This window comes from Anomaloglossus baeobatrachus, chromosome 4 (genome assembly GCF_048569485.1).
Source record: "Anomaloglossus baeobatrachus isolate aAnoBae1 chromosome 4, aAnoBae1.hap1, whole genome shotgun sequence".
Classification (NCBI taxonomy): Eukaryota; Metazoa; Chordata; class Amphibia; order Anura; family Aromobatidae; genus Anomaloglossus; species Anomaloglossus baeobatrachus.
Genome location: NC_134356.1, coordinates 287,664,457 through 287,689,318, shown reverse-complemented (window position 1 = coordinate 287,689,318; position 24,862 = coordinate 287,664,457). Strand labels below are relative to the sequence as shown.

General features: G+C 40.6%; 1 protein-coding gene across 1 annotated transcript in view; it reads right to left on the bottom strand.

The window, feature by feature from the left end:
- The window catches only part of TRHDE (thyrotropin releasing hormone degrading enzyme), a 1,371,551-nt gene that overhangs the window by 662,507 nt on the left and 684,182 nt on the right, over positions 1–24,862 (bottom strand). Inside the window, exon 6 of the mRNA XM_075344896.1 lies at positions 2,155–2,292. Coding sequence (XP_075201011.1) covers positions 2,155–2,292 — 138 coding nt within the window. The remainder of the gene's footprint in view (positions 1–2,154; positions 2,293–24,862) is intronic.

Genomic DNA, 24,862 nt, shown 5'->3' with positions numbered 1-24,862 from the left:
TGTAAGTCAATGTTTTATGGTCATAGTTTTAGGATAAAGTCAAAATTAAGAGGGTAAAAATTATAAGTAGGATTGTAAAAGTGATAGTTAAACTTGTAAGTTTAATCTATTAATAAATTGATTACCTGTGGGACTGACATTTATGACCAAATCTTTTTCTGCTAATTTTACATGGTGTAAATAGGGCTCATGGGCTTATGAAGTGTATCATTGAATGCTATAATCAATGTAAATACACCTGTTATACACTTGTTGCTTTTAAATATATTATTCTAAAGTTAAATCTGCATCAGTAAGTTTTTTCTTGATAATATAGTTGTAAGGAGAGTCATTCATTTCAAGCAATATAGCATTCAATTTAGTTACAATAGTACACAAAATACATATATAATTGTTAAAAACAGAGTTGGAGCTTTATGTCTATATTCACCAAAAAATGATTACTGTAAAAATGTGGCAGAGGTTTTCTGCAAGAAGGAATTTTGCCCACAAAACAGCATAGTACCGGTAGTTGTGAATGCTATCATAAGGTCATTACCTTAACCCCTTCAGCCCCCGGGCACTTTCCGTTTTTGCGTTTTTGTTTTTTGCTCCCCTTCTTCCGGGAGCCGTAACTTTTTTTATTTTTCCATCAATCTTGCCATATGAGGGTTTGTGTTTTGCGGGACAAGTTGTACTTTTAAATGAATCCATAGGTTTTCCTATATGGTGTACTGGAAAACTGCAAAAAAATTCCAAGTTTGGAAAAACTTCAAAAAAAAAGTGTGATGGCACAATAGTTTTTGGGATGTTTTACTCACAGTGTTCACTATATGGTAAAACGGATGTGTGGGTATGATGCCTCAGGTCGGTGCGAGTTTGTAGACACCAAACATGTATAGGTTTACTTGTATCTAAGGGGTTAAAAAAATTCACAAGCTTGTCCAATAAAAGTGGGGTACGTTTTGCGCCATTTTCCGAAACCTGTAGTGTTCTCATTTTTTGGGATCTATGGCATACTAATGGCTTATTTTTTGCACCTCCAGCTGATGTTTCTAATGGTATCATTTTTGCGCAGATGCTACGTTTTGATCGCCTGTTATTGCATTTTGCATAAAACTTGCGGCCACCAAAAAATGTAATTTTGTCGTTTGGAATTTTTTTGCAACTACGCCGTTTACCAATCAGATTAATTGATTATATATTTTGATAGATCTGGCATTTCTGAACGCGGCGATACAAAATATGTGTATATTTATTTTTTTTTAACCCTTTAATTTTCAATGGGGTGAAAGGGGGGTAATTTGAACTTTTAGGTTTTTTTTTATTATTATTTTTTAAAACTTTTTTTTACTTTTTTTTTATTTTACTAGTCCCCCTAGGGGGCTATAGCGATCAGCAATCCGATCGCTCTTCCCTGTCTGCTGATCACAGCTATACAGCTGTAAACAGCAGATACGGTCACTTCCTGCTTCACTGGCCTCCGGGCTGAGTGAAAACGAAAGTCAGTCGTCATAGATGTAGGCGTCATCACATGACCCTGTGCTACCATGGCAACCACCGAAAGTCACGTGATCACTCACGTGACTTCCGGTGGGGGCAGCGGTAAGTAAAAATCGTGACCGCACGTATATACATCTCGCTGCCAGACTTTGGCAGTGAGATGTAAGGGGTTAATGTTATGGGCGGAATGCGATTCCACTCGTATCATGCAGGCACACATGTCAGCTGTTGAAAACAGCTGATATGTGCGCCGATCACCGCATCCTGCCCGCAGCAGGGGGTGGGGCTTAGCTGCACACGCTCCATGACGGAAAGCTCCGTCAAAGGTCGTTAAGGGGTTAAGGGGGATTTCTGAATTTAGAATTTTGATGGCCAGAATTTAATATAGGTCACTCATATTAGATCAGTTTGGGTCCAGCTCTCTTCACCCTCACTAATCAGCTTTTTAAAAGGACTGCAGAATATCTGTATAATGTAAAACTTCTGTATGTTAAAATGATTGGGCATGTGTTACTCGAGTAGCTGCTCTTTATGAATAGAGATCTCACACATTGGTGGAGAGGAGAGAATGTTAGTGATAATTTTGAATGTTTGAGACTACTACAAAATCAAAACCCCCAATATCTGACTGTTTTTTCTATTTTTTGTCCTTTATACTTGTCTTTTTTTTACCTTTTTGTATGCAATCCAATCAAAAACACGATCAATATCAGTAGCTTTAAGAACTTCTTGCGAAACTGGATGTGAACTGGCCAGTCCATCTAGTAGCATCACTTCATGCAACACATCCGTCAAGAACCTTTGTTTTTCCTTAAACAAAAAAAAAATGATATAAGTTTTTTTTTTATCTTTCTTCATTACTTGTCTTCTCTTTTACAGAATCCTTTAATAGTCATAATCCTTAAATAGCATCATTATCATCAGGTGATGGATATCAATCAGAATGTGGTTCATAAAACAGAACATGTCACTTTTAAATACAATTTCTATTACATAAAATACAGTAATTAGTAAAAAGTATGTATTACAGTATTTTTATCAAGTGTGCACTTAACAGAACATAAGATGAAATAGAAAAAATTTAATTGTCGTGGTGAACAAAGGGTTATTATACTGCATGCACAGAATATCTTCATTATTTGTCTAGCTAAGTAATCCACCGCCTCTTTGTATAATCCATGCTCATCTGAGGTGCCTGATTTTCAAATGATTGAAAGTTAAAAGCTGTCATTAAAGAAGGAAAATGCTTTTCTAGCTAATCTATTGAGTTTCTATCAAGAAAAGACAAAGATAAAGTAAAGCTACTTGGAAAGAAATGACTACATTAAAGTATAGAAATCACATGAATTAATATCATTTCACAGTTACTTATATCTGATATAGAAAACTCAGACAAGTTCTTCCTCCTCTACCTTTTCTGACAGTTCATAATTTTTAAAAGTAACACCTTAACAAAGAAACTGAATTATCCTTTCTCAATGTTATACATTTTGAAGTAATAAATTAATTTACAGAACACTGAAGTACAATGAATTTAAATAGTTAAACTATTCCATATAGATACATTCAAGATCCTTGTTAACTGTAAAAGTTATTTTTTAAATCACATCACTAGTTTTTCCACTACAAAACTACTTATTCCACTAGTCGAGGTTCTTAGTTGTAACTGAACGTGTCATGTGTTTTAGGTTTACATGACATGTGTCTTCAATCCGAAGTCAAAATTCATTTTCATCTTCTATGTCTTTTCAAAATATTTTAATGCTATGTCTGTACAATTAGAAATGAAGACATTTTTCCACAAAAAATGGCACTTGTCTTCTAATCCCCTACCCACTCAAAGCTTTCAAGACCATGGCCATGATTCATCACGACTAAGCAGAATTGTTAGGTGCAGGTCTTGATGAGGAGGTGTGTTTGAGCTCGGAAGATCATGTAGATAGGAAATCTTTGCTACCAAGATGTTACGGAGGCAGATGGGAGATCATGCAGATATCCCACCTCTGTCACCCATGGTTAATAATACCACTCCCCTGCATCTAATCATCAAGGCAATATGTAATTGACCAACGATCGATGTATGAGAAAATGGCTGCTTTTACTACTAGGTGGGGAATTCACAATGAGCATTTAGTTTATACACAATTGATTTCAAAACATGGAATATATACTGTATATACCTCAGTACGGTCACTGCCAAGCTCCACAAAAACCCAAGAACACTTCCTTTGATCACCTATTTTCAATGGAAGTTTACTGAAAATATGCGCCTTCTGCTTTAAAAACTCTATTACAAAATCTTTGAGTATATTACTTGTGGTAATCTAAACATAATAGCCATGGTGCTTGGTTGCAGCATGGCTATACAAAGTTGTTTGCTTTTTTCTGCAGAAGGAACAATAGAGACCACAAAAATCATTTTACAAAAAAACTTTGGTCACTAAGAAACAGTTTGACTCCTGAAATAAATATTGTCCTGTATCAACCTCTGGTAGTTCCAGAAAAGGTTTTCCTCCCACCACTCTACTTGGGCTGATGAATTATATTATCAAAGTGATTTATCGCGCTGTTGAAGGTATTGCATACCTCAGAAAAAAGTTTCCACAAACTAGCAAAGCCAAGATCAAATCAGGAATTTTCTAGGGGTCACAAATAAGTGAAATTATTATAGACACTGATTTTGACACAAAACTTAGTGAGACTGAGGCATTGGCATAGGAGTCATTCAAACATGTATTGGTTAACCTCCTTGGGTACAATAAAGAACCAAACTATACAGATCTTGTGACTGAGTTATTACAATGCTATATTGGGATGCAATATGGCTTTCAAGATATTTTTCCTAGGCTACCCGTTAGATTTTTTTCCATGATAACCTTGGAAATGTCAATGATAAGCACAGGGAGCATTTCATCAGAGCATTGTGCTACTTGAAGGCATCGCACAAAAATTCTTGGGAACTAAAAAGGGACAAGCTTGCAGCTAAATATACAAGTATCCACTACAGCTTCGAACCTGAGACTACCATAATTTTATGGACAACTAACTGAGCTATCTCAAACATATATTTGATTTGAAGCTATTATGCAAATTAATTAGTCATGCAAATTCTTGCTATGTAACTGCATTGTTACTGCTTTGCTCCCCAAAATTATACATTTTTATTTTTATGCCAAACTGCATAATGTGAGTGGAATGACAGTTGGAAGGATACAAAATGAAGATCGTCCATACACACAAAAGCCAAGAGGTTGACATCCAGGCAAAATATCAGAGCCAACATGTTAGCTCCTTACAAGGTCTATCAATACTGCTGCGACAAACATGGTAGTAGAGGTGGCAAGCAATCTTCTAAATAGTGAGATCACAGACGTCCATGCATGCACTGTGTAACACATATTGTATAAGTCTGGAATGATGGAGAATCCTCAACAGTAATATCATCATAAGAAGCTTTGGCTCAAGCTTGCAAAAAAGTACAAAAGTGGACAGTAGGAGATTGGAAACAGGTGATTTGGAGTGAGGACATGAAAGTCAGTAGACTAGGCTCTGATGGGTGCAAATTGATGTGAAATAAACAAGGGGAAAAGGGACTAATGGATGGAGAAATTGAAGGAAATGTCAAGTTTGGTGGAGGAAGCCTGAGGATATGGGGTTATTTCACAGCCAAAGGTGTTGGATACTTGACCAGGATCGATAATGGTCTGAATGCTGAGCTATATGTATGTATTCTTCAAGTCAAGTTAATTTGTACATTTGAGTACTGTGGGTATGAAAAGGACATCACAGTGTTCAAGTAGGAACAATGACCCAAAGCATCCATTGAGGTTGGTGAAGAAATTATGCAATGACAATGAAGTACAGGTGCTGAATTGACCCCCAGTGTTCCCAGATCTTAAGCAATTGAACACTTGTTCCAACCCCTTGTTTCTTCCAGACCCATTTGCAACCATCATAGCTTAGTCTATTGACTTTCGTCTCATAGCACCAAATCACGCATTTCTAATATTTTACTGCACAGACGTCTTTGCAAACTCTAGCCAAAACGTCTTATGATGATATTAAAGTTGAGGCTTCTTCACTTTTTTTAGCCACTATCCCAGACTTGTTCAATGTGCATCGCACAGTGCTTGCATGGACATCTGTCATCTCACTATTATGAAGCATTCAAGATGTCTCCACTGCTGTGTTTGTCATGCCAGAACTGATTAACCTTGTGATGACCCAACTTGTTGACTCCAATATTTTGCCTGGACACTCACCTCTTGGTCTTTGAATGGATGGATCGACTTAATTTTGTATTCTCCAACAGTTTGGCAATTTTCTTGGAGAGAACTGAATAATGCTGGTTCTCTTTTCTCATGAAATCTTCATGGCTGCTCCTTGATTTTAATCAATAAGCTTTCTCTTGGGAATCATTGTAATAAAACACTGCAATATTAGGGAATGTGGGAGCAGATTATAATTTGTAGTATGCAGGAAGCAAACAAATTTAAAATCACCAGGAGCAAAACAGTAACAATGCAGGGACATGAATAGGATCTGCATAACTAATCATATGCAAAATAGTTGCAAGTCAAATTTATGTCTGTATGTATGAGATAGCCAAAGTGATTGTCTATAAAATAAAGGTAGTATCAAGCTGAAAGCTGTAGCGGATGGTGATTTATGGACCCTGAAAGTCAAAAGTTCAAAACATTGTTACCCTTTTTCTTGCCACTGTATATACAGTACTGTGTATATATATATTGATATATATATATATATATATATATATATATATATATATATATATATATATATATATATATATAAATATAAATATAAAACAAAATATGTGTAGAGCAGCTCACCCGTCCAAGTTCAAGATGTAATAAATGTTCCTGCTTCCCCTTATAATGCACGGATCCAGACTGGGAGCAAGTCCCTAGGTATGCAGAATATAGGAGAGATGCAGCAAAGAATTGGGAATTACAGGTGGCATAAAACTTGTAGATTTATTTGTAGAATTTTTTTTTTAAATATGACGATAAAAACCGCCTTCTTCACGGTCCCAGCCAAAGCTGAAACTTCAGTTTCAGTTTTGGCTTGGGCCGTGAAGAAGGCGGTTTTCACCGCCGAAATGCATTGTCCGTGATGCATTTGTCTAGCATTTACTTTATGTCCCCAGCTCTGTCATATTTTTTTAAAAAAATTCTGCGAATAAATCTACAAGTTTTATGCCACCTGGATTTCCCGATTCTTTGCCGGATCTCTCCTATTTTCTGCATATATATGTATATGTATATATATATATATATATATATATGCATGTGCTATGTGTGTATCTATTTTCTCTGTATATATATATATATATATATATATATATACATATATATGTATATACAGTATATATACTGTATATATGTGCATATTCTGCACATATGTGTATGTGCCGCATGTATGTATCTTTATTTGCTGTGCTGTGTATATTCATGTGTGTAAGTGCTCTTTGTATTTGCGTGTATGTGTGTGCATTTATGGGCTCTATGTATATACATTAGACTGTACCATGCAGTTTTTATGTTAGATACTGATCTGTGTATAATATATATAGTATATATATATATATATATATATATATATATACAGTGTATATATATATATATATATATATATATACAGTATATATATATATATATATACCGTATTTTTCGCTTTATAAGATGCACCTGATTATAAGACGCACCCCCAAATTTGGTGAAGGAAAAGAGAATTTTTTTTTTTTAATGTTAAATGGGGTCCATCTTATAATGCCAGTGTCCCTCTAACAAATCATATAGGGTATATGTCCCTCATAGCCCCCCATCCTAAAATTAGCCCCCTTAATCTGGATATGGCCCCCTTATATTGAATATAGCCCCCTTGTGATGGCACACGTTCCCCTGTGCTGCCTATGGTCCCCTATGGATTGCACACGTTCCCGTGTTAGATAACGCCCCCATGCTGCTGCCCATGGCCCCTATAGATCGCACAAGTCCCCCTGTGTTAGATATCGCTCCCATAGTGCTGCCCATGGCCCCTATATAGATCGCACAAGTCCCCCTGTGTCAGATATCGCCCCCATAGTGCTGCCCATGGCCCCTATATAGATCGCACAAGTCCCCCTGTGTCAGATATCACCCCCATAGTGCTGCCCATGGCCCCTATAGATCGCACAAGTCCCCCTGTGTCAGATATCGCCCCCATAGTGCTGCCCATGGCCCCTATAGATCGCACAAGTCCCCCTGTGTCAGATATCGCCCCCATAGTGCTGCCCATGGCCCCTATAGATCGCACAAGTCCCCGTGTGTCAGATATGGCCCCTAGGCTGCTGCCCATAGTAAAATAAAACCCTCTTTCCTTACCTCCTCCAGCGCTGAGCTCCCTCCTGTCTGGCTCCGTGCTTCTGTTCTTCCACTTCCTGGTTCAGTGCGGTCATGTGATCGGCACAGCAGGCTGAGCTCTCTGCCTGCCTGATCACAGTGGAAGCAGGGACATGGGGAAAAACGCTGCAGGGGTAAGTAAAGATTTTTTATTTTAGAACGAGCAGCAGCCTGGGGGCCAAATCTAACACAGGGGTGGGCATGTGCGATCACACTGGGACGCAGGCTCATATAATATGCACCGCTCACCAGCCCCTCACTGCGTGCGATTTCAGCACCATTGGAGATGGACAGCGGCTGTGCATATTATATGAGCGGGTGCAGGAGATCAAAGGCTGCGTTCCCCTGTGCTCCAGAGCTGCTGCCCCCACCTCCCCTGGACGCTGCAGTGTACATATATATATATACCACCCCCCCTGTATATTCGGCTTATAAGACGCACCCCCTACTTTCCCCCAAAATTTGGGGGAACAAAAGTGCGTCTTATAAAGCGAAAAATACGGTATATATATATAGTATATATTACACTGTATATGTGTATTTAAAATATCAACATGTAATGTATAAATCTCTGCAGAGCAAGAGAGACTTCACAGGGGTAAATATGTCAGCAAATAAACAACGAATGGGAAAATTATCTCCATTAATTGTGTTATATTATTGTTTAACATTGTTCTTGGCAGCACATTGTCCAAACAGGAATTCTGCTATTTATAACAGGACATAATATGATACATAGGGACAGAATGATCCAATAGAGATCATTCTGGTTTCATCCCTCTTAAATTGCCTGTGTAAAAGCGTTGGTAAACTAGCACCAAAGGACTTCAATATAGTCAATCAGGCACAAATAATGGTTTGAAATCAGCTCTTTTTTATTTGTGATCGCACATAATGTTCTCTGCTAGGCACTGACTCAATCTATCTGTGTCACTGTCAAAGGTAACATCATCCTGCCTGACTAGCATGAGTGATGTGCCAAATATTGCATACTGTTCTTCCCTTCTACCCATGCATTACCAGAAGCAAGACTGATACAGATCTTCACTGTTACCGTTATACCCCACATTATTGTTTGGAGTACTTGTGCAATAATTTAGGGCTTTCTTCTAATATCACCAATGTTGATCTGCAAGCTCTGTCCTCCTATCACTATTCTAAATTCCACTTAAATTCCTGCAGCATTGCCTGCCTGGTCTACTAAACAGCCAGCCCCCATTACAGCGGTGGATTCCGCGTCTGACAGCCCACACAGCGTGTTCCCTCACACATGTGCTACTGAGGAATGTCCATATAGGACCGAAAACGTTTTTGTTACGCACATGAATAAATTTTTCTTCAAATCATCTTGAGAGTGCCTTGTATACTTCTCACTGTTTGGCTTTAGAACCTGAAGTGCACCCCAATATCTCCGACGCATATATAGGAAGTGCCATTCTCTTCTTGCTACTAAACAGTCTCCGACCACAAAAAGAGATATCTACTCTTTCCAGGGGTATAAAAACTAAATTACCAACAAGCAAAACCCCCTATTATTATGAATATATAAATTTATTCAATACACCACATCAAAGACCAAGTGCAAATTTAAAATACATTAATGCATATATTATGGTTGGTGGAGGGTTAGCGGGCTTTTCCCTGTACTCCCCCTTCCTACCCGTGGGGGTCGGCACCCTATGACGTCACGCTAAAGGTGCCCCCACTCTGCGTCGACTGGCCCTGTTGAAACCCTATACTTCATATTGGTTTGTGCTGCTATTCTGAATGAGGGGCTCTTTCAGGTTGAAGTGATTCCCATTCATACCCCAATAGTGAGATATTGTTGATCTATCTTTAGTCAACAATAACTTTAGTTAGTAAATTCCAGTGTATACAACAAACAGTTGATTTTAAAACAGGGTCTGGGACACAGTCCAGGGTTCATGCATCAATTCCAATTTTTTTTTCCATCAAATGGATAGATCGACAAAAATAGCCCGAATAGCGATACGTCACTTCCGGTCCTGATCGTTTCTAATAAAGTTTATTGTACTCATGCGTCGCTTCCTATTTCTATGGTAACCACTGTTTTATATATGGGGCTGAATTCTTCGAAGATTCCAATGGGCCATATTAGGCAGGGTCTACCTATTCTATATAACATATTCCACCAGTTTTTCAGGATGTCACATATAGATAGTTACACATAACGATTATCACATATATAATTGTATGTGATAACAAGTTGCGATGCGTCACAGAAGCGCCTCATACATACTAACATAGAGGAGATAAACAATACAGATAGTTACGTGTGGTACACATCCCGAATAACCGGTAGAATAGATTACTTAGAAATATTATACTCCATTTCATATAAAACAATATGTAAAGTTTAAAACGGAAGTGACGTGTCGCATCTAACTCGGAAAACTGGATATGGTAACCGGAAGTGACCTCATGAGAATAGTATAGCCTGATTGGTTGAGAGGAGTGACAATCAATACTCCCACACAAGGAACCGGAAATTATGGGCTTCTGGAGGGATATTTAAACCCCATGGGTGGCCATAACCAGCAGGCGTGCACTACTAGCACTCCCAGCTGAACATCTAGCATACCTGTGGCTGCTTCACCCAACAGAAAGTACTACCCCTCTATGGGAAATTATTCTATCTTTGTTATTGTGGAGAGACTGATACTCTTTCCTACATATATATTGCAGTTGTTCCACATTGGAGGGAAAATATACCCTATGGGTGATTAGCGCAAACAAGCGCCTATCCAGTGGTGGCTCATAGACAGATATCTTATTTCATCTATGCAATCCTATCTGCAAGTGAGTACAACTGTGGGTGAAAAATGTTGGAACTATGGGTGATTTTGGAATGAAACGTCTACATTTATATATTTTTCAGCAATAAGAGGATCCCTCATTTAAGGATCGATGTATTCCTTGACTAATGGGATACTTAGTAAGTAGAGACTGACTATGTATATATGGTGGTATTATGAATAGGTTTTTTGATTAATTTTAGACAAATTGTTGTTACAGTTTACCATCTATGTGATTCCAATCTGGACAAGCCCCTGAAGAACCTCCTTTGAGTTCAAATCCTGGAGGGGAAACGCGTCGGGCAATGATAAGGACGGGCTATTTTTGTCGATCTATCCATTTGATGGAAAAAAAATTTGGAATTGATGCATGAACCCTGGACTGTGTCCCAGACCCTGTTTTAAAATCAACTGTTTGTTGTATACACTGGAATTTACTAACTAAAGTTATTGTTGACTAAAGATAGATCAACAATATCTCACTATTGGGGTATGAATGGGAATCACTTCAACCTGAAAGAGCCCCTCATTCAGAGTAGCAGCACAAACCAATGTGAAGTATAGGGTTTCAACAGGGCCAGTCGATGCAGAGTGGGGGCACCTTTAGCGTGACGTCATAGGGTGCCAACCCCCACGGGTAGGAAGGAGGAGTACAGGGAAAAGCCCGCTAACCCTCCACTAACCATAATATATGCATTAATGTATTTTAAATTTGCATTTGCTACTAAACAGCCCATGACAGTGTACAGTATATAGGTCTTCATGATGGTATGCATTATTCCATGTGATGTGATAGCTGAGTGTTGACATGTCAGACTTCTGTGGTTTATGCCGTCATCTGTAATGTGTAAGAGGTTGATGCTGACATGGTAGGCATTACATTGCTGATTTGCGCCAGTCAAATCACAAAATTGTTCATATTATTTTTAAATACAAATTTAATAAAATACGACTCCGATTCAATTTAAACTTACTTGAGTCCCTTATTTCTACTACCATATACTACCATGTAATACCAGAGGTGAGCAGATCTTTTGAAATTCAAATGAACTACTTTTAACTAGGGCTGGGCGGACCTAGACTGCAAAAGTCCGGATCTGCGTGGTTTTACAGTTGCCTGGTTGCCAGACCCGGGCCTTGGATTCTGGCTTTTTTATTTGGCTCTCAAAAAATTCAAAGAAAAAAAAGAAACTAAGAATGAAGCGAGCGCTTCATATTTACCCAGGCACTGGCCTGGCTGTATGCTGCTTCCGCACTGCTGTACTCCTCCTGGGGCCTCCCTGTGCTGCTCACTTCATATGCATGGCTTTCCCTGCTCACCGTGCGGCCTGGCCTCTGTCTATGGTTGCAGACAGATACACCCCCAGCCTGTGTGATACATCTCCTTGCATACCGTCATCGCGGCTCCTTTATTCTTTGGAGTGCACAGCGAGCAGTTATGCTGCTTTATGGCCGCTTGTGTAGATTACATTGGACCTGCAAGGGTGTTTGGGGGTTAATAAAGTGGTTAAGGAGGGTGAGTTTTTTGTCTTTTACTCCAAATAAAGGATTTTTTCTGTGTTTGTGTTTATTTAATGTCACTTACAGGTTAGTGATGTGGGTGTCTCATAGACAACTGTGCCATCACAAATTAAGGGTTAAGTAGCAGCTATGAACTGTTATTAACCCCTTATTACCCCGATTACCACCGCACAAGGCAATCGAGAAGAGCTGGTAAAGCTACGGGCATCTAATGGATGCGGCAATTCCGGGCGGCTGAAGGCTCATAATCTCTCCAGCCTGAAAATACCAGCCCTCAGATGGCTTTATCTTGGCTGGGTATCAAAACGGTTCCTCTTCTTCTGATACCCAGCAAAGATAAGCACAGGGATGGGGCTGCAGCCTGCTTATCTGTGCTGGGTATCAGTATACCGGGGGAGGACCCTGCACCAATTGTTTTATTTATTTTTATACCATGATACAGATGGTTGATGCTAGAGTGCATGAGCTCCTTCCAGGTATAATGTCATTTCAACATGCCCCTATCACATGATAGGGGCTAGCACAAAATGTCATCTGATGTTTCCATCCAGAATAAACTTTATTGTTCCAAGTCCATGTGGGCATGGAAGTGTTTATAATAGAAATGGTGGTCTGGGGGTGAGACCCCCAGATAGAGTGAAGGTGGGGTGAAGCCTTCCTTGCATGAATATGGGGGAGGAGAGGAAAAATCACCATGCACACCAACCAAGCTGGTCACACCCACTAACTGTGCTTAGAGGCCCAGGAAGTTAATGTGAGGCCTGGGTGTAGAGTACAGTCATGCTGCAGCCTTGGTAAGTCCACCGCTTTCTCTCCCATATCTCTATCCCTTCTACCACCATTTTTAATCTCTGGATTCTGATCCCCGTAGACTTAAATGGGGGCCAGAATCCAGAGCAGATCCGGGATTTTTTAAAAGTGAGCAGGCACCTGCGGTCCTGTTTTTTTGCGAGTCTGCCTAGCTCTTCTTTTGACAAATTTCACCTAGAAAACAATCAATTGTTTGTTTTATTAAATTTGTGTGAATTGCCAAACTGAAATGCTTATTTTTGCCTGAAAAATTGTGTATATTATCCCGTTTTGGCTGCAGATGTGTGCATTGCTATTGTTTATAAGCCATTGGTGGAAATGTAGTACCCAGGGGGCAGGGGTTGTTAAGCACGTACTTGTGTTACTTGTCACCCGGCTGGTGCGATGATCTGGGATGTCGCGTTGGCCTGCCCGGCTTCATGCCCCGAGGTGTACACTAATAAGGAGGGAAGATGATGGGTTTAGTAGTAGGATAAATGTTGGGACGCCACCTGTGGTATATGGCCAGGGATTAGCCACCGCTGCTGTCGCTATCCTCTGGGCGGATGGTAGTAGCAGCCAGAGATGGTAATGCTCCCCAAAAGTGGAGTGGGACCCGGGGAGGATAATGAGAGCAGTAGTGATGGTGATGGCCTTTGGCGCCGGGAATAAGAGTCCGAGTCGGTTGCTGTGGTTCCAGGTGTCTTTACTCACAGTTCATGTCGCTCGCCCACGTAGTACTAGTCACTCGCTGTGATAGGCCCCATCGACCCCGGATAAGTTAGAAGAAGTCACCAGTATTTGAAAGAAGAAAGTTCTTTTTCAGAGTTGCCCTTCCCGTCGGGAGGAACCTGGGCTGAGCACTCCGCTCTAAGCCACAGGCCCTGGGAAGAAAAGAAAGTGGTGTTGGTGTTGTGTCCCAGAACTGATGTCCCAAGCAGACTGACTAGTGATTGTGTGTTTGCTTCTATTTCTACCCCAAGTGGAATCTTCCTCCTAGGAGGCTGTCCTAATGACCGGGACATTCCCAAGCTTCGTGTTGGCCAACCCCCTGCTTACCCTAATCCAGCACTCCAGATAGAAGGATCCTGTGCTGTATGCAAAGTGTGAATGTGGAACACCGGTGATTAATTCCTTCCTTACCCGAGGCGAATATCGCACCTAAGATAAGGTGAAGTAGTCTGTGGTGACTGGAACCTCAGGGCCACCACATTCCCCCACAGCAAATGGCAGCACTCCCGGGTTGCAACTAAACAAAATTAGTAGACCACAATATTTTGCATGCAATAACAAATAGCATAACATTCTTCCCTTTATGGTGGAGGCACCAGTAGTAAACAGTTTCAACCATTTGCAACAGTTACCAGTCAGCAGAATTATTATGCAATTAATATCAACATTTGCATAGGGAAAAGAAAAACAATTGTCTTGCTTGGCAGCTGGTGATGCCAGAGGGCTGGTCTTAACCCCCTGGATTTTGGCACTCAATGCGCACTCACGAGCAAAGTGTCCAACTTTATTGCAGCGCCGGGAGAACGGATGCCCATCAGTATCATAATGATTAGGAACCGGAGGCAGCGGGTTCCTTCCTTGCTGCCGCCAGGGGAGGTCATCGGCACTGCAGGCCAGTTCAATGGTCACAGATTGCTGAGTCCCCTTCTTGGGATGTATTGCTTTGAGCAGAACAGCCATACCTCCGGTCAGATCTAGGACCTGGAGCCACTGTTCATCAATGGAGTCTTTATCCAGAGTCTGTTCACGGGCTGGTTAAGATGCTGTTTTTCTGGCTTTCGGCCAATAGGTACACATGAAAAAATCAGTACAGTCTGTCTTTAAAGTCAGTCAGGGTTTCCTGCAAATTGCTGGCTGTGGGGCTCGTTTTGGCGCTCTTTTTGTGCTCCACCTACACTTTTGTGCTCTTTACGTGTACCGCCCATGATGACATGCCCCTTCTTTTCCAGTGCAAAATGATTAATGACGACTGTCCTTTTTATGCAAAATATTTAATACAGTCCAGCAAGGCGCACTGTACCCAGGTTTTTGGCCTAGGCATGGTATCCTGTTTGTGACACCAAAATGTAGCACCCTGGGGGCAGGGGTTGTCAGGCATGGGGAATCTCATACCTGAGTTACTCATCACCGGACTGGTGTGACGATCTGGGATGTCTCTGTGGCCTGCCCGGCTTCGTGCCCCGAGGTGTACACCAATAGGGAGGGAAGATGATGGGGGTAGTAGTAAGATAAATGTCGTGACGCTACCTGTGGTATGCGGCCAGGGATTAGCCGCCGCTGTTGTCGCTGTCCTCCGGGGCGGATGGTAGTAACAGCCAGAGATGGTAACGCTCCCCACAGGTGCAGCAGTTCCCGGGGAGGATGATGAGAGCAATAGTGATGGTGAAGGCGGGGCCGCAGCGCTGGTAATAAGAGTCCGAGTCGGTTGCTGTGGTTCCAGGTGTCTTTACTCACAGCTCGTGTAGCTCGCCCAGGTAATACTGGTCACCCGCTGTGATGGACCCCGTCGACCCCAGATAAGTTAGGAGAGGTCACCGATGTTTGAAAGAAGAAGAAAGTCCTTTTTCAGAGTTGCCCTTGCTGTCGGGAGGAACCTGGGCTGAGCGCTCCGCTCCAAGCTGCAGGCCCTTTGAAGAAAAGAAAGTGGTGCTTGTGTCATGTCCCAGAACTGATGTCCAGGTTAGACTGTCTCCTGATTGTTTGTTTGCTCCTATTTGTACCCCAAGTGGAATCCTCCCCCCAGGAGGCTGTCCATGTGACCAGGACATTCCCAAGCTTCGTGTTGGACAACCCCCTACCTACCGTAGTCCAGCTCCCCAGTGAGATGGCTCCTGAGCTGTATGTGAAGTGTGAATGTGGAACACCGGTGATTAACCCCCTCCTTACCTGAGGCAAATATTGCACCTTAAATAAGGTGCAATACTCTGTGGCGACTGGAGTCTCAGGGGTGCCACACAAACAGAAAGAAGCAGTGGCCTTTTCAGAAGACAGTTGCAACAATTGTTGATATTTTGGAGGTATAAACAGCTTTTCAATTTGCTAAATGAAGAAGTACTAGCTTTTTTTATAATCTAACTGTCCAAAAATTAGCCATTTATTTAGGGAAAGAAATATGTGTACAATTAATTTATTTATTATGCTTCACTTATGAAGCACCATCATTTTCACAGCAATTATGGAGATTATCATCACTGTCCCCATTGAGGCTCACAATCTATATTGCATTTCAGTACGCTATGGGAGTATATTTTATTATGAGAATAATGGCCTCTCAAGTAGAGGTGAATGAAATTATCCCTTTATTGGGGAACATAACTGGCTTGCTAATCTTAAAATCATTTGGTCATTATAAAGGATTCTTATAAAACCTTACAAAAATTATTCCCTTTTTTCTTCACACAAAACAGGAGTACTTTTAATATTGTGAAGAAGCTGTGGTTTGTCACCAATCAGCCTTATATTGAGAGCTGTTTATTGAAGCTATAAAAAATAAGTATGTTTCACAGCATTAATTTGCAGCAGGTGCATCCCAGTTGAGAGTTTTAATATGTCATACATAGAGATAAATGTCATTTTAAAGCTAGCAACAGCAGCCCTGGTAGCAAATGTACAGTCTACCATTATGCACCACAGTTGTCAGCCAGTAGGGATATGCAGCATAGCTATGAACTGGTTGCGGCAGGAGCAGTAAGGTAGGAAAATACGATGGGGTAGGCGAGGAGTTTAAAGCCAGCAGTGGCAGTCCTGGTATCAGCAGTGCTATAGTATAGATGACTTGATGGACAGGAAGCAGATGTCTGTCATCATGTCGTCCATCGGCAGTGGTAGCAATTAGTGAAGGAAAAATGATGGTGGTGTGAACTGGGTGCTCTGCAACAGGTTATATTGCCTGATGCAGAGCACTTGGTTCACACCACCACTGTTTTTCTTCACCATTTACTACAATCACTCCTCGGCACCCGCAGGCAGAGGAAGGCAGTCGTTGCAGCAGTGAATCCCCAGACTCTCCTATCCACCACCCAGCAGAAGGATCATGCGTGGTCTACACCAGACTGATGTTTGGATACTCGGGGTCGGGAAACGTCCATCCACATTGTGGACCCACGCTCATCCCGGTGGTTGTGCTGGGGTGCACAACCTGTCCAGGTGAGTCTGTACATTGAGGGCCTCACCGCAGCTACACTGGCAGATTTACACATGAGTGCACCTGCTTTTCTCTTTTTTTCTCTGTATCGGCATTGGTAGCGGCACAACACTGTTAATGACAATTAACTGAAAACCAGGCAGGCAAACACATGGTATGGCTGATGTAATTATTGGTATCAACTAACATTGCATGAAAGTCTGCACTAATCTATGCTTAATACATTTTCACAAATGTTAGGTCTTTAACGCTTATAGCGCATAACATGGTCTGCTTTGGTGTAACAAATTCACTGGCCATGTTGGGCACCCTCTCGGACATCACACTTGAGGCTGAATATGACAGTACGCCAATAGCAAACTGGGCCAATTTTTGCCACTGGACCAATGTGTTGATTCAGAAATCCCTATATTAGGGACTCAGGGATTTTTCTTGGAAAAGTACACAGTCTTTGGAAAAAAAGAACAGGGCTGTTCAGGTGGTGCCACTTTATTGAATCTGGCAAATTGAAGTTTTTAAAGATTTGATCAACTTTATTTACAAGAAAAAAAAATCACTTTAAAAAACCTATGTTAGTTCATTAAATATTGTACAGCTATTCAGTATTATTGCAAATATTATTTCTCAAAATACGTCTGTTGATAACCAATGAGATAAATGGTTAGGAACTTGTTTGCTTTTCACGCTTCTTATAAATATATAATAATTGTTATGCCGTTATGTACATAACTATATGTTTTGGTTGCCAATGGTAAGGGAAGGTTGCTGTATAAAATTGCCTTAAGTTAAAGTCAATGCTAATAAATAATTCAAAATGTTAATCTATCCAATTATATATTGAAGAATGAGCCTAAGCGAAGTTAAGGAAGAGAAGTCTCATTTGTTTCATATTCTTCACTGTTGCAGGATTTCAGTTTAACTCATTTGTTTTGGATTTTTATGGGAGCTTAGCTTTTTATTAAAGTTTAAGACATGCAGGTATCTCTGAGCTCTTCATTTTTAAAGCCACTCAAGTATTTAAATATACAGAAGCTCCAACATATGCACTAAGGTGACAGGAAATCAGCATTTACTATGGAATAATATGTGCATAACATACACTATTGGGTAACATCCTCATTAGGCTGGCGCATAGTATTCGATGTGACATTGTATGCCATTCACTTTATACATTTTTCTGTGTCACACATAAAAGGTTGATGTAGCATGATTTGCTTTCTGTGCCGTCCTGATACCTATAAGCTTTTTTCTTGCACCTGAATGATCAGCATCCTCAACAATGAATAGTTAATTTAGCTTTTAATTTATAGAAATGTGGTGCCATATAATTAATTTATATATACTGATCTCAAATGGACTCATTAGTATAACAAATATACATAATTCTTTTTATTTTACCTGATTTTATGGCCAACCATTTTGTCTAAGCTGCTATAATTCTAAAACATTTGCTTTAAAGCAGACACCATTATGTAAGAAAACTGAAGCAAAGAGCAAGTAACTCACTTATATGGAAGAATGTTATGCATATGCTCGGCTAGGGGAGCATAGGTCATAGTGCAACAAGAAATAGGATGAAGAGGTAAAATGTTTTGTCAGCAAAATAGGAATTGTTTGTCATATCTAATAGCTCAGTGTACAGTCGAAAAGTTGGAAGATTGCAAGAAATTGTACCAATGACTTGGAAAATTCTACCAAAAAATTATGTACATACTGTATAAAAACTATTTTTTTGACATTTTTCAAAGAGTCTATTTTCTTACAATAGATTGTCTATATATTTTCTGAAAATATTCATTATCTTCTATAACAGAGTTCTAACTTTTTTTCTATATTCTATACAACAATGGGGTTATGGATGGACCCACTGATATGGTAAAGGGTGAGGGTAAACCGATATCAGAGGTCAGGGTCCACCGTGTAGTGGGGGTAAACTGCAGCTGATAGCCTAAGTCTGTACTGATATTCAACAAAACCCCGAATATAAATAGACACCTGTGTTAAAGGTCACACAAGTGTAGTCGCAGGTTTATAAAGACTCTATGTAAATATAAAGAACCTGCATGTACAGTCTCTTTGTTATAATCCACACAGAAGCTGCCGTATAGTGTAGTAAGACCCTGTTGCTTCACAGGACTCAATACGGGTAATAATGTAGAAAGAACTGATCCCTGTTTAGAGATAGGAGCAGATAAGGAAATAAATATAATAAGGCCTGGACCTGTTTACTCACATGACCAGAAATGGCGCTATGCTCTCCTGTGACTTCACAGAAGTAGGTATATGCAGCATACACAGTATGAATAGGGATGTAATGCAGAACACTACCCATGTTCCGCTAGTATACGCACTGGGTATATGCAGAGGTGAGCATGTAGGATATTGCTCCTACTGTATATTTGGTTGTAATAGGGGATAGCCGGTTAACCACTGGTCCCTTAGTGACACAACCCCAATATCCCTGGAGCCCAGCCTAGCCAGATTCTGACCCTAAGTCGGTCTAGATGTAAACACAACGCCTTACCCTAACCTGCCTGCTGACCCTCAATCAGTCCGGTAGGACTTCACCGCATATCCCTATCTAAGGTGTGGCAGCATGCAGAAAGACGAGTGTGCACCTCCATGTGGGCGTCAGGGCTATTTATCACCTCTGTATCACCCACAAGATGGAGGAACCAAGTGCAGCCAGCCCCTTTGGCCAATGAGAGCCTTATATGTCACTGATGTTATCGCGGCTAATAGAACCTTGCCACGTCACTGATGATGTCACCGCGGCCAATAGAAACTTGCCACATCTCTGATGATGTCACCGCAGCCAATAGAAACTTGCCAGGTCACTGATTATGTCACTACGGCCAATAGAAACTTGCCATGTCACTGATGATGTCATTGCAGCCAATAGAAACTTGCCTCATCACTGACATGCTCAGATAATAGCAAAATACCCATAAGAGTGCCGCACATGCTCAGTAGGCTTTTTTTGACACTTAGTGTCAGAATTCCAAAAAGTCCTGGTCTCCATCCGTGGCTCAGGAGACCGGGCCGAGCGACCTCGGGTATGGGAGGAACACCTCCAGAAGACAAACGAGAAGCCCCCGTACCCAGGTTCGTGACAAATGGGTCTTATAATGTATGTACACAATAAGGCTGACAAATGGCAATATTCAAAAAAAAAATTGCAAAATAAATACAGCACTCCTCAATACTTTTTAGGGTCACAGATAGGTTCCCAAACCATATACAATATATTAAAGAATTCAGCACTCAATTGCATGAAGAGAAAATTTCTTTTAATTCTTGAAATCCAACAACTAAATGTGAGCAAAATGTAACGTTTTGGTCGATTATAGATGTTTGTCAAACACACACTACAAAAAAGGGACAAAACTGTATGTGCAAAATTAAGTATATAAATGGAGTATGCTCATATACCGTATTTTTCGCTTTATAAGATGCACTTTTGTTCCCCCAAATTTTGGGGGAAAGTAGAGGTGCGTCTTATAATCCGAATATATGGGAGGGGGGTGTATATATTTACAGAATCCAGTGGATTCTGACATGTTATTGTTGTGTAGTAATACGAGTTACAAAACAGGAATAATTTTTATGTATAGTCAAAAGCCATTGCTATTTCAATTGCACATTTGTATAAAGACCAGCAAGGCAGGCATCTGTCTCTAAAAATGATAATTTTTGGACTGCTCTACAATTTACGTAGCCTAAAAATGTTTTTACTGCAGTGTTGTTAAATAGGCTGATGGTTTCCAAACATCTATTTCTCCTAGCCCGATTTTTTAAGATCACCTGTTCATCACTCAGGCTGCGTTTGTATGAAAGGGCCAAAAATCGGTTAAATACAGTCTTAATGGACTTCAGTCTCCTTCTTATGGGCAATTTGAGGATTTGCAGCCAATAGATGCACACCGAATAAATTACATTTTTGGAGGCAAATTTGTCAAAGCAGGTTGATTATCATGTGAATTCACTCTTTTATAATCATAATGTATTAGCATAAAATAATATGCTAGTATATCATGTTATTTTTTTTAAAAAAAATGTCAATACGTAAAATTTATAAAAATTGTTATAAAAAAGTAAGCAAAAGATGAAGAAAATTTAGATTTTATTTAAAATGCATTACAGAGAAGCAAAAAAAGTTTTTAAAATATGTATGACCATGATACTGTAAAAAATTAATTATTGTGCCTGGTTTGAAGCATTAACAGTTTAGAAAAGAAAAAGAAAGTGAAAGATTGACTTTTTTTACTGAATAGCATTAACCACTTTATGATCCCTTTATGACCAAGGACTTACTGGTATGTCCTTGGTCACCTACCTCCAGCTATACATCTTTGGTATCCGCGAACATGTACCGTCATGAGGCATCACACTGACAAATCAGTTTTACCAGATACTGAATGTGGTAAAAAGAAACCCCATAAACAATTGTGCAACTTCACTTTTTTTGCAATTTGACCGCACTTGGAATTTTTTTACTGTTTTTCAGAACACTATATGGTAATAGCAGCAAGGAGAGAGAATGCACCACAATAGCAAAATAAATCAATCAATAAGGGGGGTGCTGATAATGCAATGGAACACGTAATGGGTAAAGAGAGAGGAGAGACATTGCATATGACGCACAACCCACAATGAAATATACAAGAACCTTTATTAGCAGTACAAAATACAATTTAAAAACAATTAAAATATGTAGAAAAAACACGATCCTGTACCCACAGGTGTATAATAATTATCATAATTCAACAAGTACACTAGTGAAGCCAAGCCACAAATAGAAAATAAATTGCGAACTGGTAGACTATATACAAGAGGCCAAAAGACCAGGAGTATCACATGCAGTCGGAATGAAAGATGACTACAATCAGTCCTGGAAACAATAGCCAGAAACCATGCAATTTAAATAGCTCTATATAAGGCTAAATCACCTATAATACCTCTGGACCTGCAGTATAAATCATTGTGTGATCATAAGGGCATCATAGCCCTGCTGGGCAAAAAGCACAGGGCCCACAAATTCCTGGCAATCCAGGGTTGAAACCTATTCCCTGGGGAGGGAGGAGGGCTCACCTGCATAAAGCCCAAGGGAGTAAAAAGTGGAGAAGCCTGTGCATGCCTTATGGAGCAGCATAAAAGTATAGAAGATTGCTGCAGAGTCCAATAGAAGAGAGCATGAACAGTGTGGCAAGGGCACACAAGGGGTACAGGGATCACCCCACGCGTATCGCCGCCGCTGCGGCTTCGTCTTCCCTGACATGGAGTTAATAAGAGCTGCTTAGGTTGCCACGGGAATCCTCTACCTCTCCTCCTGATCAGAAGTCCCAGAACGCATACACTCGACTTCATAGTGCGTATGACTGGAAGTGCCGGGACTTCTGATCATACCGACTGAGCCTAAACCTGACATCCGAAAAAGTGACAGGTACGCATGTCTATGCAGATGACAAAAGCACATTGAATAGTGTGTTAGCACCCTGTGGGTGTGCTAACATGCTAAGAGAGCAGACTAGCTGGGACAAATAACCCCCTTGCTAATAGTGCCTGCTCTTATTAGCATATCATAAAGGATCTTTAGGAATACTTTTTCTAAAGATCTCTTTATCTATGCTAGTATATGCTGGGACAGTTAGGCAGGGATTAGAAATATGCACCCAGAACAGCTGTGGTTCTGGGTGCATATTGGACCTGACAAACTCACTTTAAGTCTCCCCTCAGTCTTCTTTTTTGCAAGCTAAACTGTAACACCTGCCTGGATCCACAGACTCAGACAGGCTGTAATGGACAGGATAAAGGGAAGCCACTCACCAAGCAGGAACCCCAGAACTCTGAAACCCTTTAACCCCTATACAGGGATTAGGAATTACACAGGGCCCTGGAGATCACTACCTTTGGAAGGCTGCAGTTCAAGAGAGTAGTCGACAGGCAGGGTCAAACCAGGAATTGCAGAACAGGGACAGAATCAGTAGGCAAGGACGTAATCAGAAACAAGCAAAGGTCAAAACCGGATCGGGCAGCGAGGTACAAAAACAGCAGGCAGGAGAGGTAGTCAGAACACAAGCAAAAGTCAGAACACCAGAATCACAGAACAGAACAGGAGCCAGAATATCAGAACTATCTCTAGCAGAGGTCAGCAGACAGGAGGGGCATTAAAAATGGTGTGGTGTCTTCCTATAGCTGTAGCTTAATGATGGTTCTTCAGCTGGGAGACACCCGCCACCTACAGTCAGCCAGTGGCACTGCAGATCCCCAGGAAACCCAGACCAGTGGATGAGCGGAGCTTGCGCCCACCAGCGCCACTTGCATCGACTCCTCTCCCATCACTAGCACTATCCACAGCAGGAACACAGCGTCGCTTGGCAATCGGAGTAGAAGTCGATAGAGCGGACTCCGGTGGTGACGTAACATAAATATTCCCAAATTATGTTACTATTCCTAATAGGACTTGCTTTGCAGATCGGTCAACATTATTTTTGCTCTCCTCTGGACATGGACATAGTATTCCAGATGTGAACTGACCAAAGAGGACTAGAGGGGGTAATGATTTAACATGATCTAGACTGTAGGTTTCTGTTAATACAGAACATGTGTTGCCAGAAGCTACCTTAATACATTCAGTATATTTAAAACACATCTTTATTATATTCATTAAAAAAAATCCCACACTGTCAAAACAATAAGCACACTAATAAAATTGAAAGACCATGGGATGCCACAAAAATACAGAATTCAAAAATTATCAGGGTAAAGTTCCCCTAGTAATTAATCAAAGCACATCAGATAGCCCTGAATGATTCTCTAAACTACATAACAATGGAGATGCAGCTTGCATCACTCACACCCTAAAGGTGAATTGGTGCCCCCATTCCTCAGTAGCTATCCCTTTAAAGCTGTCCCTGAGCTCACTTCCTAACTACACAGGGTCATCCGTTACAGCAACCTGTAGCAATAGAGAATTGTGTTAGATTTACTTATCTGAAACTTTTTAAGGGTAATATTCTTTTCTCTCTTTGATAATTATTCAAAAATAAGCATTCCATGGTGCAGAATTCATTATCAACAACTCGACGCATTTCCCCTCACTTGTGTGTATGGGTTCATCTTTAGAAGAGGCATGGGGTTCATCTTTAGAAGAGGCTTCCTTCTGGGGCAACAACCATGTAGACAATTTTGATGCAGTGTGCGGTGTAAGGCCTGAGCACTGAGAGGCTGACCCTCTGACCCTTTTGCAGCAATGCTTGCAGCACTCATATGTTTAGTTTGAAAAGAAAGCCTTTGGGTATGATGCTGAGCACGTGCACTCATGTTCTTTGGCTGACCATGGTGAGGCCACTTTTGAGTCGAAACTGTCTTGTAAAGCCACTGTTTGCCCTTGGCCACCATGCGATAGCTCAATTTCAGGCTGTTGGTAATCTTCTGATAGCTTAAATGATCTTTATATAGAGCAGCAATTCTTTTTTTTAGATCCTCTGAGAATTATTTGTTGAGCATCCAGTTTGGTGTTATCACTCACAAAGTGTGTGAGCAATAACACCAAATTTAACTCACCTGCTGCTCATTCACATCTAAGACCTTATAGCATTGAATCACATGACACCCTGGAGTCCCACAAATTGATCCTATCCTCTCTTATTAATAGTATTCATGGAATAAACACTTTAAAAAAAAGTCTTAAA